The following is a 16,159-nucleotide window of genomic DNA, read 5'->3' on the forward strand; positions in this document are numbered from 1 at the left end:
AATTCTAGCCGTGTGTTCTGGCCACAGCATGGCATCGCCCCCAAGAAGTCTAAGTCCCTTGACTGCAAGGTTATATCCTTCCTTCTCCGCATCGCTGCCTGTATGCAGAGACTGAGTGAGCAAGCCTGACCAGTGCATTTCCTTTTCCGTCTACGTAAGTAACTTCCACCAGAGGGGCAGAGGCAGAGTAGGTTCACAATGAATACTTGAGAGACTCTCTGGGAGGTTTGAAGTCTCACAGGGTTTAAACACCTTTAACCTTGGGGAAGCACCCTTTAACCCTCAGCACGTCAAACTTTGCTATTGTGGTTTCTCTTCGGTGTCCCCTGAGGACTCCTTCTAGGGTCCTTGACAAGGACAGAGGAACTGAACTTAAGGTTGAGAAGCATCTTGGGCCCCCCCCCCCCCGCCCCGCTTTCAATTAACCAAGCGCGGGTCACGCCACGGGGTTCTCCGGGAGGCGTTGTATACCTGACCCCCGGGCGACCCCTTCCCGCCCACCGGAAAGCCGGCAGCGTCCAGCGCTCTCCGTGGAGACGCCGCGGAGGCGCAGACGCCTCCCGCCCTCCTTCCAGGAGCCGCCTGGGATGCAGATCCTGGCAGCTGCCACACCGGAAGCGGCCCCGGGCGCGTGCGGGGCGGCAGCCGAGGGTCCCGCACGCGGGGCGGGGTCGCCGGGCAGGTCCCCCGCCTCCCGGGGGCGCGCGAGGGCCGGGCGGGGCCGCCGTCCCTTCCGGGGAGCGGTGGCTGCCGCCGCGTCCGCCGGGCAGCTTCCCACCCCGCCCCCCCCACGGCTCTGGGTGACGCTTCTCCAATAACAGCTCGCGGGGAGCCGTAGCTGGGGGCTCCGCCGGCGCCGGGGACCCTCCGCGCCAGCCCGGCCGCCGGCATGAGGGCCGAGGGCGACGGCGGTCTGGAGCGCTTCTGCAGCCCCGGCAAGGGCCGGGGGCTGCGGGCCCTGCAGCCCTTCCAGGTGGGGGACTTGCTCTTCTCCTGCCCGGCCTACGCCTACGTGCTCACGATCAACGAACGGGGCAACCACTGCGAGTTTTGCTTCGCCAGGTAGGGCGGTGCGGGCCGGCGGCGGCGGCGGGGCGGCGGGCGGGAGCCTGGGGCGCCGCACGGACGGGCTGGCGGACCGCGGCGGGAGGAAGTGCGTGCGGCCCGCGGGGTCCTAGCGCCGGCGGCTCGCGGGGGAGGGGGCGGGCTGCGCCCTTGAACCCCGGACCGGCTGTGCCACGTGCGTTAGGAAAGACCAGCCAGGTTCTCGCCGCACGTCCTGCACGGCATGTTTTCCGAGTCGCTCCCGCGGGATGTGCAAACTGGCGAGGTGCAGGGTCCTGCCCTCACACGTGGGCTTGGAGCCAGGCTTCCTCCCAGCGCTGGCACGCACTGCCCACTCGGTGCGTTGCCAGCGGGGCCCCAGGTTCGCGCGGCCACAGCCTGTCACCTTTAACTTGTGCTTCCTGCGATGTGTTCTGTGGCCCACAGTCTTTTCTGCCGCAGATTTGCCGTGTTTCCTCCAAGGAACTTAATGACACAATATTTCATGTAAAGTACATGGCCCCTCTTCTTTCTTGTCACCCTCTGCACTTGGTATTCGGAGAGAAGCCAGAGGAGTACTGACCACACACCCGTGGTTCAGAGGGGCTGCACTGGTGGGACGTATCTAGCCCTGGTTTGGGACTGGGAAAACATGGCTGCTGGGGGGATGAGGCAGAACGTATGGCTGGAATTGGTATTTAATTGTAGCATGTCATGTATGTGTGTATATGTGTGTATCTTCACATACACTAACACATAATTATATCTTCAAGCCTTATGATAGTTCCAGACCTGAAAGTCGTGTTAGAAGTCATGAATGCAACACTCTTTCCATTTTACAGGGGAGAAAACTAATGCCCAGAGAGGAAGTGTCACTGTGTATGTCTAGTCACACCCATAGTTAAGAAAATGAAGTCTGGTGTCTTCAGTTCTGCCCATTTCCTACCTAGTTAAGTGCTCAATAAAATTACTGAGGCAGGAAGCATGGCATTGGAGTTAAATTCGTACAGGGCCTTCCAGGACCCTGCTTTACTTTCTTTGAACCTCAGTTTCTTCATCTTTGAAGTGGAGATTCCTGGGCTAGATTGAGCCCACCTGAGGTCCTGCGGGTACCTTTGGAATACAGGTCTCAAGTCCAACACACGCTGAAGTACTCAATCTCCGAGACGTGTTCCTCTCATTCCATGGTAAGACAGAGCAAAAGAAGGGACAAAAGCTAAATACTATAGTAGTCTTGTCCAGACTCCCTGCCAGAGCTGTCTTCCGCTTGGGGGGACCTGGAAAGGAACTAGACACAGAATCATGCCGTGGGCAGCTTAAGGGCTGTATGTGATGTGGCTCTTTGAATTGGTGAGCCAGGAGCTGAAGGGTCATGGCACCACTTTGCGACGTTTGAGTGAAGTGAGCATTGGGTTTTCCCAAAGTTAAAAAGGCTGCTGTGTCTGGTCCCTTGATCTTCTGAGCCTTGCTGTGGCTCAGAGTCTGAAGCAGTGTGGGTGTCTGGAGTGGCAGGAGCAAAGCAAGGTCACCCAGCACAGAAGGGGCCTGCCTCCATCAGGGATCCTGGTGATTCCTGGGGTCCAGCGTGGGAGAGAAGACTGCGGTACCAGGCACATAGTAGGTGCTCAGATGGTAGTTGCCTGACCACTCCTCCAGTGAATGAAAGATCAAATCCAGCTGGGTTCTCAGTGGAGAAGCAGAGCTGAGAGATTCTTCTCTTTTGCTGTGAGCCTCCACTCTCTATGTACTACACACACCCCCGACCTTAGAACAGGAAGGTACAGTCAAGGTGCAACTTGGCAAATCACCCTGCCATATGGGACAGTGTTTGCCTTTGTTTTCCCTTTTTCTGAATGACATTCATCAGTGTCACTGTTGCCTTAGATCCCTCACCAGGGTTACCCCCTCCCTGCATTGGGGTGGGACTGCTGCACCTCCCCCCCGCTTTTCTCTGGCTTAGGTGAACTTCTGTCAACATCCACAGCTCCTTTCCTCTTTCCCCAAGGACTCATTTGAAATCAACTAAAATAACACACAAGAAATGATGACATCATGATACCTGTGAAATTAGAGATATATTTGTACTCCACTCTGGTTTCCATTAAATGCGATTAGTTTGGAATTAGTGGCTAGATCATTCTCATAGATTTAGCACCGTTTCCTCTGTCAACTGTCTGTATAGACCGAGGACAAATTATTCTGTCCAGCTGTACTAGAGGAAGGCATATATGTCCCCACGATTCCCCCAGGGGGTAGGAGCAGAATTCTCAAATACTGAAGCATACAGGGCAAAATCCACGACTTCCCCTCCCCTCCCATAAAAAGAAAACTACACCTTATCGTTTCTTGTACCAGAAGTTGAAGGTAAATAACGTTGCTTAAGACAAATGAGCCACTACAGATCTTCCCTATCATATTAATGTATCAGGGTTTGACTTATTTTGAAGGAAAATAAGTGATTTTTTTCGGGAATAACTATGTTCTATAAGTTGAAAAATAATGGGAATTCTCTTAAGTCACAGTGGAGTGGGATTCTTACTGTCAGGGCAGTGCAGACAAAAGTTTGTATTTGTGTCACATTTACTCAGGGTGACACTTGGGAAGATGTGTATCTTGCCTCAGCTGCTAGAAGGCAGCCCCTAAAAATATACATGTCTTCCAGTTGGGAGCTGTCCTCATCAGACCTCTCAGATGTGTTTTATGTACACACACACACACACACACACACACACACACACACACACACACACACACACACACACACACACACACACACACACACACACACACGTTGGCCTGGCCAGCATTTTGTGGCACATTTTTTACATTATATTTCACTTGGTATTTGACATCTCTTAACACTTGCTAGTGTTTGTCTCAGAAAGGAAAAAATCTGTAACCCTGGGTTCCATCTGAATATTCATTGTGTGTGCAGTTCCTCAGGAGGGCGGATGTACCCCTCTTGATCTTTCATTCTCTTGACTCATGGGTCATTTAAAGGCAGGAATATTGTCTTTTTTGTCTGTTTGTTCAGCGTATCGGGGCAAAGTAGGAAGGCCCACTTCACCTCCTTGGACTAGAGCTGTTGGAACCTGGTTTCAGGAAATTTATATTCTGTCTGGCTCAGTCAGAGTGGTTGACGTAAATATTAAAATGTTTGCATGATCGAAATACTGTGATTGAGATGGCCTGTTTCGGCAGTTATACAGGTGTAATGTCCCCCCGATTTTTTTTCTGTAGCAGCATTCATCTCTTCCCCACTGTTTTACCAAACTGAAGTCATCTTTAGTTGATCTTAATCAGTATTAAGAGATGTGAACCCTTGATCCTGTTCTTAAGGTTCTCTGAAAGAGCCCTGGGCCTGAAGCTGTTCTCAGAAGGGGGTGTCATCACCAGGGCTGCTGTGATTCTGCTTATTCCGAGAACATTCTCTGAGACTTGGAGAGTCTCTGAGGAGAGAAATGGCTTCCGATTGTTCTCAAATTATCTTGTTCTCTGAATGAAAAATTGGACACACATGCTCCAATAAAGGATTCCCTCCATCTTTTTACATGTATTTTTAAGAAATGGGTAGGAAGATTAAAATACACAGACAACAGATTTCCTCTAAAAAAGTTACATGAGAGAGTATAGAGTTAAGCCATCTGTATAGTAGATAATGAGGTGTTGGGTTGCCATTTTCAACATTTCAGTATTTCAAGTTTTTCGTTTATTTAGAGACTACAAAGGAGGGACTTCGGGGCCAGATTGACTGGGTTTGAATTCTGGCTTCATCCCTTCCCGATGGTTTGTCTTGAGGCAAATTACTTAACCTGTCTGAACTCCCGGGTTCCTGTATCTGTAAACTGTGCACATTAACACCCACCTACTGAGCTGGCCCTGAGACAGTGAAGTCAAGTGCCTAGCACTGCCCGGACACTTCGGGAGCTGTCAGAACTGGCCCCGTGTCTTGCTTGTAGGGACGTGTTTGATAAGCTCTCTTGGCTAAATGTTAAGTAGTGTGATAACATAGTCTCACTTCAGGGACATTTTTTTATGGTGGTGGCATTGGGGTGGGGAAAACTGGGAAGGAGATACTGTATCTTGTTGACCAATGGAGTCATCATTCAGATGGCACGTTGACCCAGAGTTAAAAGTGGCAGTTCTCAACCTCGGGTCCCCCAGCATAATAATGAGCGTCTGGAATCAATTTTCAGTATTTTTCGAAACCTGACAGAACTGATATGATTAGCCTACACAGATAAAGCTTTTTGAAACAAATGAGGCTCGTGTATCTCCAAAGTGCGTAGATACTTTAATACTCTTTTACCGTGGGATTAAACAAATGTTTGAAAAGAGAAATGGAGGAAAGCAGAATTTTCCACCTAGCAAGGATACCGTGGCTCCTCTCTGCTCTTTGCTTCCAGCATGATTCTTTCAGCTGTGGCAAGGAGCCGTCCTGCAGGACTTCAGATGTGCCGAGTGCCAGCACACGCACATTTTTCATACGCGGGAGCAGAGTTTCTGTTATAGCTTATCAGGGCTCAGTGACCAAGCTGCACATTTGGAAACGATTTGAGATGAAAGAGACAGAACGGCAGCAGGATATCCTGAAGTGAAATTCAAACCCTGGTGAGTTAAAACCACCATCTAACACCTTTCCCTCCCAAAAGCAATTGCACAAAATCCTCTCACAAAAATGTGAAGATCCCATATAAAATGACGTTCCTTTAAATCGTGTTGCTCTTTGCAGCTCACAAAGCATTCCAGATACATTCTTATTTTGATCCTCCCAAGGATGGCCTGTGTAGAGAAGACCTTATCCCATTTTATGTAGGAAGTAACTGAGGGCTGGAAAGGTTGTTTCCTTGAATTTCACATTTTTGGGGTCAGATATTGATTGAGCGCGTCCTAGGGCCAGGCTCTGTGTCCTTCGTGGAGGGAACCATGTCTTCCTATTCTGAGTGTTGTTTTCCTTCCCTGCCCCTTTTGACCTGAATCTACCGTGTGGTTCACACCTGGACACCAGGACTTAATTCACTTCTGATTTCTCAAGTGAATGCAATTTTTATCACCTCTCTTCTTTTGCTTCCCCTTCCCCCAAGAGATAATTCAACAGATTAACGCATTGTTTCTAAAAGTTCAACAAATAAATTGATTCAGCTGTCTTGTATCTTGTGCTGCTTTGGGTCCAGAGGTTTTTTATTCCAATGCTTTGGAATTTGCATAAGAGCTACATATATTCTTCTGTATTATCCACTATTACCTGATAAAATGTAAAAAGAAATACAAGGCTTTGGTCCTTTTGTGGGTTTGGGACATTTTTCAGTATGCTCGAGTTTATTTAAGACGAGTTTACCGTCTTAGTGTTTATAGCTACGTATAAAGAGTTTGTTTCTGTGCCCTCTGGTAGGGCAGCATGAGAGTATAAACCCCCTGTCCTTTTTTTTTCCTTAAACATACCCAGTCTTCAGAACTCTACTCTGTGCAAGGTTAAATGGGCATGGTTTGGAAACAGAATTCATGGTGCAGCTGTGCTAAGAGGCCCCAGGATGGTATTCCTGTAGGACAAGCATATGGCGCACTATCTGTCAGAAGATTCTTTTAAAGATCCTCAGAAATGTCTTAAATTTCTTTGGGAAGATCCAGGGCTCAGGGCTGTAGCTTGGCAGCAACTGGTCTTCAGGAGGACTCAGAACCGGGTGAGAACCTGGGACAGTGACGTTGTCTGTTATAGAATTTGAAATAGCAGCAAAATGCAAAGAAAGTTTCTACTTGATTTTGGTGTTTGAGACGTACCTCTTTTGCCTGAGGTTTACTATCCCCTTTTTCTTGTCAATATAAAGAAAATATGAAATAATTACAATTTTAAGCCACTTTATTTCTGCTTCCCAAGGAGGCAATCAATTATTACAAATATCCCTTATGTAATTGGAGTCATCAGTAGTAACTGAGGTCACTCCCACCCATACACACACCTTGTTTTCTGAGTTCAAGGCGTGCTTCCATCTGATCTGCGTAAGGACAATTTGACTGAAATGAATTTCTCCTCTGTTATTGATTCTGCATTCCCATTTCCTGTTCTCTCACAGACAGCCCCTCTCTGGGTTTGCCTGTTTGTCTTTGCACCTGTGAGTATATATGCCCTGATCACCTCCAGGGAACTAGACAGACATGGAACAGGCCACCCTGATTGTACTTGACCAGATGCAGACTTTGCACCGTCCTTTGGTCAGCCTGGTGGCTAGGTGGTTTCTGGAGCAGTCCTCTTGCCCTGGAGAGGGGCCAGCTCTGGCACTAGAGGTCTCTCAGTCCCCTCTCAAGGGATTCGCAATATCAGCCTCTGTACACCACCATCACTCTCCCACTCACATCCCCAACCCTTGCATCTCTGGATTTCTAGCAAATCTGTGGTAGTTTAGGGGTGCAGCCCTCCAGCGGGGAATTGACTGAAGTAACTGCCTTTTCAGGGGCTGAACCCATGACCTTGGCCTCATTAGCACAGGCGCTCTAACCAGCCACAAAGCCACACACCTCACTTTGTGTAACTTCTGCTGACTCTGTTCCTACCACCCTCGGAGGCCTCCTTTTCAATTGCAAAGGCGTTCACACCAACACAATAGAACAGAAGGAAACCAGATCTCTTCTAGACTTCTCTGAAGGCCAGAAATATGCAATTTAGCAGGAAAATAATACCAAAACGTCTTGAGGGTTCAGGAAACAACTTATCTTTCTAGTCCATGCACTTGCTGAGAATCCAGCTGCGTGTCTCAGATTTTTCTTCAATCAAAAATTTAAAAATACTATGGAACTCCCCGTGCCAATTTATTAACATAAAATCCAGGGACAAAGTGGAAGGTTTCAGATGACTGAGTGGAAATATGGCATGTACGTTATTAACACGGATTGGGTTTGCTTTTTAAAGAAGGAGAATCCATAAGTGCTTATCTTTGGCAAGTTTATAGTCCCTAGAAACCAAAATAAACGCTCGCCTGTGATAGCTGAGCCACCGGTGTGTATCAGCAAGTGCACTATGACGAACAAGGCGTCTCAGAGCCCCGGGAATCTGCAGTCACCGTGGGGGAGAGGAAAACTAAGGGCGACGCGCTTACCAAGAAGCGAATTTCACACCGAGGCCTGAAGACATAGGCGTATCCTGGGGGGAGAGGTGGAAAGAAACCGGCTGACCAGCAAGATGCAGTTTTTCATCTGAGTCAAGTAAAATCTCAAGGATTTTGTATCCAGGCACTTGCAAGGAGTTATGTTGCCATCTGTGGCAAAATGAAAAGATCTTGGACGGGAGGAGCTTTTTCTCTTCAGTCTGTGAGGACCAGGAAAGGCTCTTCAAGGGATATGGGCCCTGGGCTCACATCTTGTTGATTTTCCTCACCACAGCAATGTTTGTACAGGAAACACCCTGGTGCAATCGGAAAAATCTCTTATCTGTCAGTTGCACAAATCTGTAGCAGAGTGATGATTGCTGTTCACGGTGATAGCTTCACATGTTCTTAAAACCTCAACAGTAAGAGACATTTAATTATGAGCAGATGGTAAACTCCCTGAGAGCAGGGATTCTGTTTTTAATGTATTCAGCAAATATTTATATTTATGGAGCCCTCGCTGAGTTCTGAATCCCTAGGAAACAACTGTGCAGAAAAGGGACACCCTCCCTCCACAGAGCTTATATTCCAGTAGGTTTTATTCATCTTTATAAACCCGTTGTCGACTGAAGAAAAGCACAACATGAGAGTTGTGAGTTAAGTTTTATTTGGGGCAAAATGAGGACTGTAGCCCGGGACACAGCCTCTCAGAGAGCTCTGAGGGACTGCTCTTAGCAGGTGGGGTGTGACGAGGTCAGTGTATATGTGATTTTGGTGAAGGGGCGTACATGCAGTCAAACACACATATTGGCAGAAGGTTCCTGCCAGTCTCAGGAAGGTTGCTGCTAGTCACGACGAGCAGATGTCTCTGTTAATCATTTCAGTGCTTTTCTGGATATGAGAAGGTGTCAGAAATTGGGCTCATAAAATCTTCTGAAAATTTCTAACTATCTGAAGGCCTGTTCTGCCAGTTCTTTCCAGAGCACAGAGCACCTCGTTCCTGATCTCCACCCTGAACTCCTTTCGGGGGTGTCGAAGGTCACCGACCGCGGTGGCTAGTGACCTCATCCTTGTAGAGGCAGATGGCAAGTGACAGTTTTTAGTTGACACTGTAGTGCATTGAACTTTGTCATTTTAGCAGATTTTTTTGTTAAAGGCATAAGGTTTTGGGTTGAGTGTTTTCCTTTTATGGAACACTGATAAAGTATGTCATAAAGAAAGCTCTTAACAAAGAAGTTTAATCACACACGCTGGCTCATGACTTATGCAAACCAAGGGAGGGCTTTGATCAGATAATAGTTTGGTCTAATAAAATTGTGGCATCCCTGCATTGGGTTAAAACAGCAGCACTTTGGGTAGACATTTTTTAGAAGTTGATGAAATTTAGTCTACTCATACACCTGAATAAATATTTCTAAATACTACTTAAAAAAAAAAAACCTTTAGGGTTTTTTCACCTTAAAAACTTTCAGGCTCCCAAAGTAGTAGAGATTTAGAAACAGTCTACTTATTTCACTCAATATTTAATTGATTTCGGCACATGTTCAGGCCTTTCAAGGCACCTAGCTGCTAAATATTTTCTAGGCACAGGGGGAAAGCAGCCCACTGCCACCTTCTCTTTCTGTGCATCTTCAGAGAGTGGCCCTGGTAGGACTCCACTGTAGGGTCAGTGCTGCCTGCTGGCACACTCCGAGGGCTGGGCATCTGGGATGATGTTTGGGTCCACCTTGCTCTGCAGTGTTAGTTTCATTTCAGCAGCTCCAAACTGCTTATAGTGGTACACACACACACACACACACACACACACACACACACACACACACACACTCGTGTGTCCTTGCACCCATAGCACCTTGTGCATACTTCCTTCATACACTCGCTCCTTGACTCAGGAACCAGGTCTTACTCAACTTTGTAGCCTAGCACTTAGCCTGAGGCCTGGCACCCCGTAACCTCAGTAAATATTTATTAAATGAATAGTCTCATTTCTGCAACTTATTTTACTAGCGGTTCTTTGGACAGGCCTCATCCCCTATCTATATATGTACATCACGTACCAATATATATACAACTCTGCTTGTTCTTAGAAATGAATCCTTATAAATAACCACAGAACCCTTCATTGATCCCTGTTTTCTTCAGGACAAAATCTTGACTGCTCAAGTCCTCCGTATTCAGTGCTCTTCCCACCCTGTCTAGTGTTATCCCTCGCTACTGTTTCATTTAAACCCTAAACAAAATCTGAGTGGTCTTTCCAGTACCCCACAAAGGTGCTGTGTCATTCCTCATTCTTCCCAATGTCCACTTGAACCAGGAATGCTCCTCTGTGCCTTATTCCCCTACTTAACCCTCTAACTTCTTCCCTGGTAGGGCCTTCTACTCTAAGTCTGTTCATCCTGAACAGAGACCCAGCTCAAACTGCATCTCTTTTTTTTCTTTTTCTGGCCGCACCATGAGGCTTGCGGGATCTTAGTTCCCTGACCAGGGATTGAACCTGGGCCACAGCAGTGAAAACGCCAAGTAACCACTGGACCGCAGGGAACTCCCCACATTGCATCTCTTTTTATGAAGCTTCCTCTTCAATACTTCAGCCCACAATCTCTTCATTTTATTTAGTTAGTACTTTGTTTATTTGACAGGAGTTTACTATTTACTCTTTATTTGTATCTGTTCAAACGATATATAAGTTGGAGTTATCAAGGTCTAGTCCAAAATCGGGGTAATTCACCTAAGTAAATTGACAATTCGATTTTTTATTGTTTGACTGTAGGAAAATGAAATGAAGAGGATGAGAGTGTCACCTCTTAAAATTCTTCTGTAACCAATTAAGGTGCACTTTCTTGCACGATTTAGAGCAGGTCACATGTTTCTGGGGCCAGGAGTTAATACTCACGTTTGGAGGCAGAGGGCCTGACCATATTCTGGAACTCAGGCTTATCATTAGGTTATAAAGGTATTTTTACATGGCCTGTTTCTACTCTGTGGCCAGAATGTTGAAGTGAGGGGTGTTGTTAGGAACATTTTAAGCTTTTAAATAGTTACATTTGTATGACTTTGTCCTTTTCCTTGATATTTAATCACCTAGGTGTTGTAGACCTTACGGCAACGGCAGTCATAGGAGGATCTAGTATTGTGCTCGTTACAAAGTACTGTTGATGACATCTGTCATTTATTGTCCCATTGGAAGAAATGGTGGCTGTTGCTTATTGGCAGTTCCTGTATGAGAGAACTCGTTGGTTGTTTCTTTCCTTTTTTTTTTCTTCTTTAAATGGCATATTTATTTTTTCAGCTTTAAAAAAACTGTGGTAAAATATACATAAAACTTAAGCATTTTTAATGCTTTACAATCAGTGGTATTAAGTAAATTTGTGTAACCATCACCACTCTCCATGTCCAGAATGTTTTCATCACCCCAGACAGAAATTTTCTATCCTCTAAACATAACTTCCCATCACCCCAACCCAAGGGGCTGCTCTGAGGAGGGTCGCTCTGGAGCGAAGCCCCTCCTCAGGGCCCTGCCTTTCCCCAGGACCCGGTGCCCGACTCGGCTGGCACCTGCCAGACACAACACCAAAACGCAGCCCCCAGCGGCAGCCTCCTCCCTAGCATTTTCTCAGACTTAAAGCCGAGAACAAGTTAAGCAATTATGTGCTTCTTTAACCTCCTGTCCCAATACTGCACCTTGAGAATGAAAAAGTGAGGTGGACAGTTACCTGGGATGTAGCATCCCTGATGGGATCCTGACACAGAAGAAACACACGGGGGAAAAACTAAGAAACTCTGAACAAACTATGTACTCTAGTTAATAATGTATCAATATCACTTCATCAATTGTAGCAAATGTACAACTAATGTAAGATGTTAACAATAAAGGAAATTGTGTGTGTGCCTGGGTGTGTGTGAAGGTGGGGGGCTGTAATGAGGGCATTCTGTACTCTTAACTTTTCAGTAAATCTAAAACTGATCGATTGCTTGCCACGTTGCAGGGCGTGCGGGATCTTCGTTCCCGACCAGGAATCAAACCCGTGCCCCCTGCAGTGGAAGGCTCAGAGTCTTAATCACTGGACTGCCGGGGAAGTCCCTAAAACTGTGTTTTTGTTTTTTTTCTTAATATAGTCTATTACCAAAGAAAGTGAGGCGGGTCTGTCGTGATGATCTCGTGTGTCAGAGAGCCCCTCCTTTTGAGGGCCAGACATCCTAATGGGTGGTGGGTGCCTTAGGTTCTGGGGAAAAGGATCCCAATGTGGCTATGCCTAGACTGCCCAGGGGCAGGCCCCGCCCTGTATGGTGAAACTCAGAGCTCTGGGCCCGTGGTTCCAGCATCCTAATTATGCTCCCAGAACACCACGGTCCTGTTAAGGTTTTCCAGACACTGGGGCTGATGATGGAAACAGAGGGGACGCGAGTGATGGGTGGGTCTCATGGACGAGGGCCGAGTCCCTTCTGGAGGCGCGGCACAGGCCCCCTTGGGGTACAGGAGCCACCTGCTGGAAGGCCTGCGGGTTGAGCAGGTTGATACCTGGGTCCAACCCTGGCTCCTTCACTCCAGGCTGTGCGGCCTCAGCAAAGTCTCCCTGTCTACGACACTGACCCCACACGGCTGCTGGAAAGATCTAGGAAGACAGCAAAAGTCAAGTGGTTCGCACCCAGAGGGTGCAGGCCCACCGCACACCCACTCTGTACGGCTGGTGCCTGAAGTCAGCCGAGGAGAGGGGCGCTGCCCTGCTCTGCTCGGCACATGATCCATGGCCAGCTTTCTGGGCAGATGAATGGGGTGCCCGCTTCCCCGGGCCGCTGCGTCCCGCCAGGCCTTCGCCCCGCTTCTAACTTGGCAGGGCAATCCATGCACCCTGCTTCACCTAGGCCTGAGGCAACCCTGTTCCCCTGGCAACACTGTACCCACGTCACAGGCGAGGAAACTGAGGGCCAGATCACGTTTTAGGCGGGCTCTTAATTCAGCAAGTGTTCGAACTCGACTTGCCCACGGCCGTGTGCGGAGGCCGAGACGGGCCGGCAGCCCGCAAGCTTCTGAGTTTAGGTCTCTCCGGCCCTTCGCAGCTGTTCAAAGATGCCACCGTCACCTCGGCCGAGTGCCCGGGAGTTGGCTCACGTCACGTGCCCTATGGCCCCTGTTTCTTTCCTTTTGACTTCTCAATCGGTAGGCATCAGGGAAGTCAAAGGCAAATTGCAAGGAAGTGTCATTCTCAGCTCCCACAAAATTTGATACAGAGTTTCAGAGGAGAATGTTAAATTTAAAAGCGCATACATCTCTTCTTCTGGCAGGATTCAACTGTTAGGGATTTTACAGGGCCTGCAAGATGAGGCTTGGTTGTAGGTGTTGTCCAGTGGCTGAAAAGAGTAATATAATGTTCACTGTTCAGTAGGGTCAGTAGTTCTCTGCTCTATCCGTAAACCTCATGAATTTTTTTCTTTCTAAGGCAAAGGTAAATTTCATCTCAACTAGAGCCTGCATTAAAACAAATCCTAAATTAGCATCCTCACCGTTTTTTCATTGCTGAGCCTGACTTCTCATGAATCAGTGATGTGGAGAGTCATGTCTACAGTATTTCTTCAGCTTTACTGAGGAATAATTGACAAATATGATTGTCTGTATTTAAAGTGTACAATGTGATGATCTGATATACATAGAGGTTGTAGAGTGATTACTAAGATCAAGATAATCAACACATCCATCACCTCACCTAGGTAACTTCCTTTTGTGTGGCAACAATGCTTAAGCTCAATTCTTAGCAACTTTCAAGCATACAATACTGTCTTATTAACTGTAGTGACTGAGCCATACAGTAGATCCTTATTCTTCCTACGACCGAAACTATACCCTTTGACCTGCATCACCCCATTTCCCCCAGGGTCATCGTTTTATAACAAGGTCAACCATTCAGTGCTGACCACCAAGCCCAGCTTTATCCTTGTAAATCACAGCTCCTATTCCAATATTGGGGAAAACCTATTAGTTGCTGCCTTACTGCCCTAAATATTTCCCGCCTCCCCGGAGGCCCTGGGCTCTAACTTTTAACAAGCCTCAGAACAAAGCCTGATGCCCAGGGGAAGGTTCAGCCCTGCTCTGGGAAGACGTTCCCACAGCAAGTGGTCCCATTTTCACTGTTACATTGTGGATTAAAGTGCTATGTGGAGCATCTTTCACTGTTACACAAAAACCAGTACCCTGAATATTATCCTTGTCCCCTGACCAGGGTTATAATAGGGTTCTGCCACAATTTCTCCAATTTTTATTTCTCTCAAATAGAAATTTGCCAGTGTAACCACCCTCTCTGGGTGGGAGGCTAACTTTGTTTCTGATTGTCTTATTTCAACCCGTGGAGAAGTTACATTGTGCCACCGGGGCTTTTTTCCTTTTCTCTTTTTCATTTGGCCGGGACTGCCTCTGTTCCACAGAGCCTACTTGTCATTTCTTCTGTCACCGTTAGTTAAAAGTAATTGTTATTGCAAACCCACTCCATGCCAGTATCATTCTCTTTCATGGGGAAAACCCACGAAGCATTCATTTCAGTAGCAGAAAGGAGGGAGCTCGCAGGATCAAATCCTTTTGATCTCCACCAACAGCGCCTGTGGCAACGCATTTAACTAGCAGGAGTTGTTAATTACAACCCTAACTTGTTGATCTTCGTGGCTTCCGAATTTTAAAAGCAAGAAAATTAAACACGGTGTGTTTCTCCTCCAGTAGAAAATGACAGGAGCGTGTCTTCTAAGTTCTGTCCCAGTCGCTAATAATCAGATACTTGCATTTTCCTGTAACATTTCTTTCCTCCCTTTGTGGATAGAACCATTTCTTAAGTTCAAAGAGCCCTTCCGTTCACAGCAGGGTAGATGTTTGCCTGTAAAACAAAGGCTTTAGAAGCATAAATCCTCTAACTATGAGTCTGAGTGACATTGTACTGAAGATATTTCAGGAGTTGACATCACTTAAAAAAAACACACACACACAAAAGAATGAAGGCTAATTAAAAGTCTAGTAGTCCTAGGCTTCACGGGTTATTTTCTCATTTAATTTGCATAACAAACCTATGAGGTGGAAACTGTATCTTTACAGTGGAGGAAACAGGTTCAGAAAGGATTACTAATTTGCCCAAGATCGCACAGCACCTCCGGCACCAGAAAGAAGAAAGGACTTGAGATGGGGAAGTAGGAAAAGTAACTCATCGTTTTCATCCTACATTGTGAAGCGGGAATCAGGCGGAGGCGGAAAGAAAGCTGAGCCTTCCTTTTTTAAAATTTGCACCTGGCTTCTAGAATATTTGCTTGTCATAGTTCGAAAATACGGCGTCTGCCACTTGATTCTGACCATCATCAAGGTAGCTAAACAACCTAATACATCCTGTGTGTGCCAGTCATTCTTTAAGAAGAGTTACATTGTAAAGTCTGCATTGCAGAGAAGAATGCTTCAGCGCTCTTCTTCGGCAAATTTAGCACTCAGAAACACTCTACCCAAATGGATGACCATAGGCCTAGGCCAGTGGTTCTGCATTCTGGAAGCACATTGGATCCGGGTAGTTCTCTAAAACTCCCAACACAAATCAGTCTGATGAGAACTGCTAGACCCAGCCCCACCCCCAGACGGGCCCATGCAGCCGAGGTTGAGAGCCACTCCGAGAGGTTATGAGTGTGATTTCACCAGTAACTTTCCTTTAGTTCCCTTCCTTTTCAGTTATTTCACTTCATTCCTCCAAATGACCTTTATTAATCGTTTCTTTGAGGGCAGCTTTCTTTTCTTGGTTTTTACAGTCTTTCCCCAAACCTCCTGGGCAATTCAGATCAGGTTGCATTGCAAATGAAAGATTTACAGCTGTGTCTTCTGCAAGACCAGAGTTTATTCTAAAAGCCTGTATATTGCTACAGTGAAAATGGATCTCCCATATGAAGTTTCTCTCTGGCTAAACTTTGCAGTCAGCAATAGTCAAACTCTCACAGGAGCTCTCTCTTTCTCTCTCAAACACATACACAGTGCACGTTCCAGCTCAGCAAATTTTAGTTTGGGTTTCAACCATTAGACTTAT

General features: G+C 46.8%; 1 protein-coding gene across 1 annotated transcript in view; it reads left to right on the forward strand.

Annotated features, from left to right (window-relative positions):
* The first annotated feature begins 697 nt into the window (after window positions 1–697).
* Window positions 698–16,159, forward strand: part of SMYD2 (SET and MYND domain containing 2) — a 50,500-nt gene continuing 35,038 nt past the window's right edge. The window contains exon 1 of the mRNA XM_004275245.3: window positions 698–1,062. Within this exon, the coding sequence (XP_004275293.1) occupies window positions 890–1,062 (173 nt within the window). The 5' untranslated portion in view covers window positions 698–889. The remainder of the gene's footprint in view (window positions 1,063–16,159) is intronic.

This window comes from Orcinus orca, chromosome 1 (assembly GCF_937001465.1).
Source record: "Orcinus orca chromosome 1, mOrcOrc1.1, whole genome shotgun sequence".
Classification (NCBI taxonomy): Eukaryota; Metazoa; Chordata; class Mammalia; order Artiodactyla; family Delphinidae; genus Orcinus; species Orcinus orca.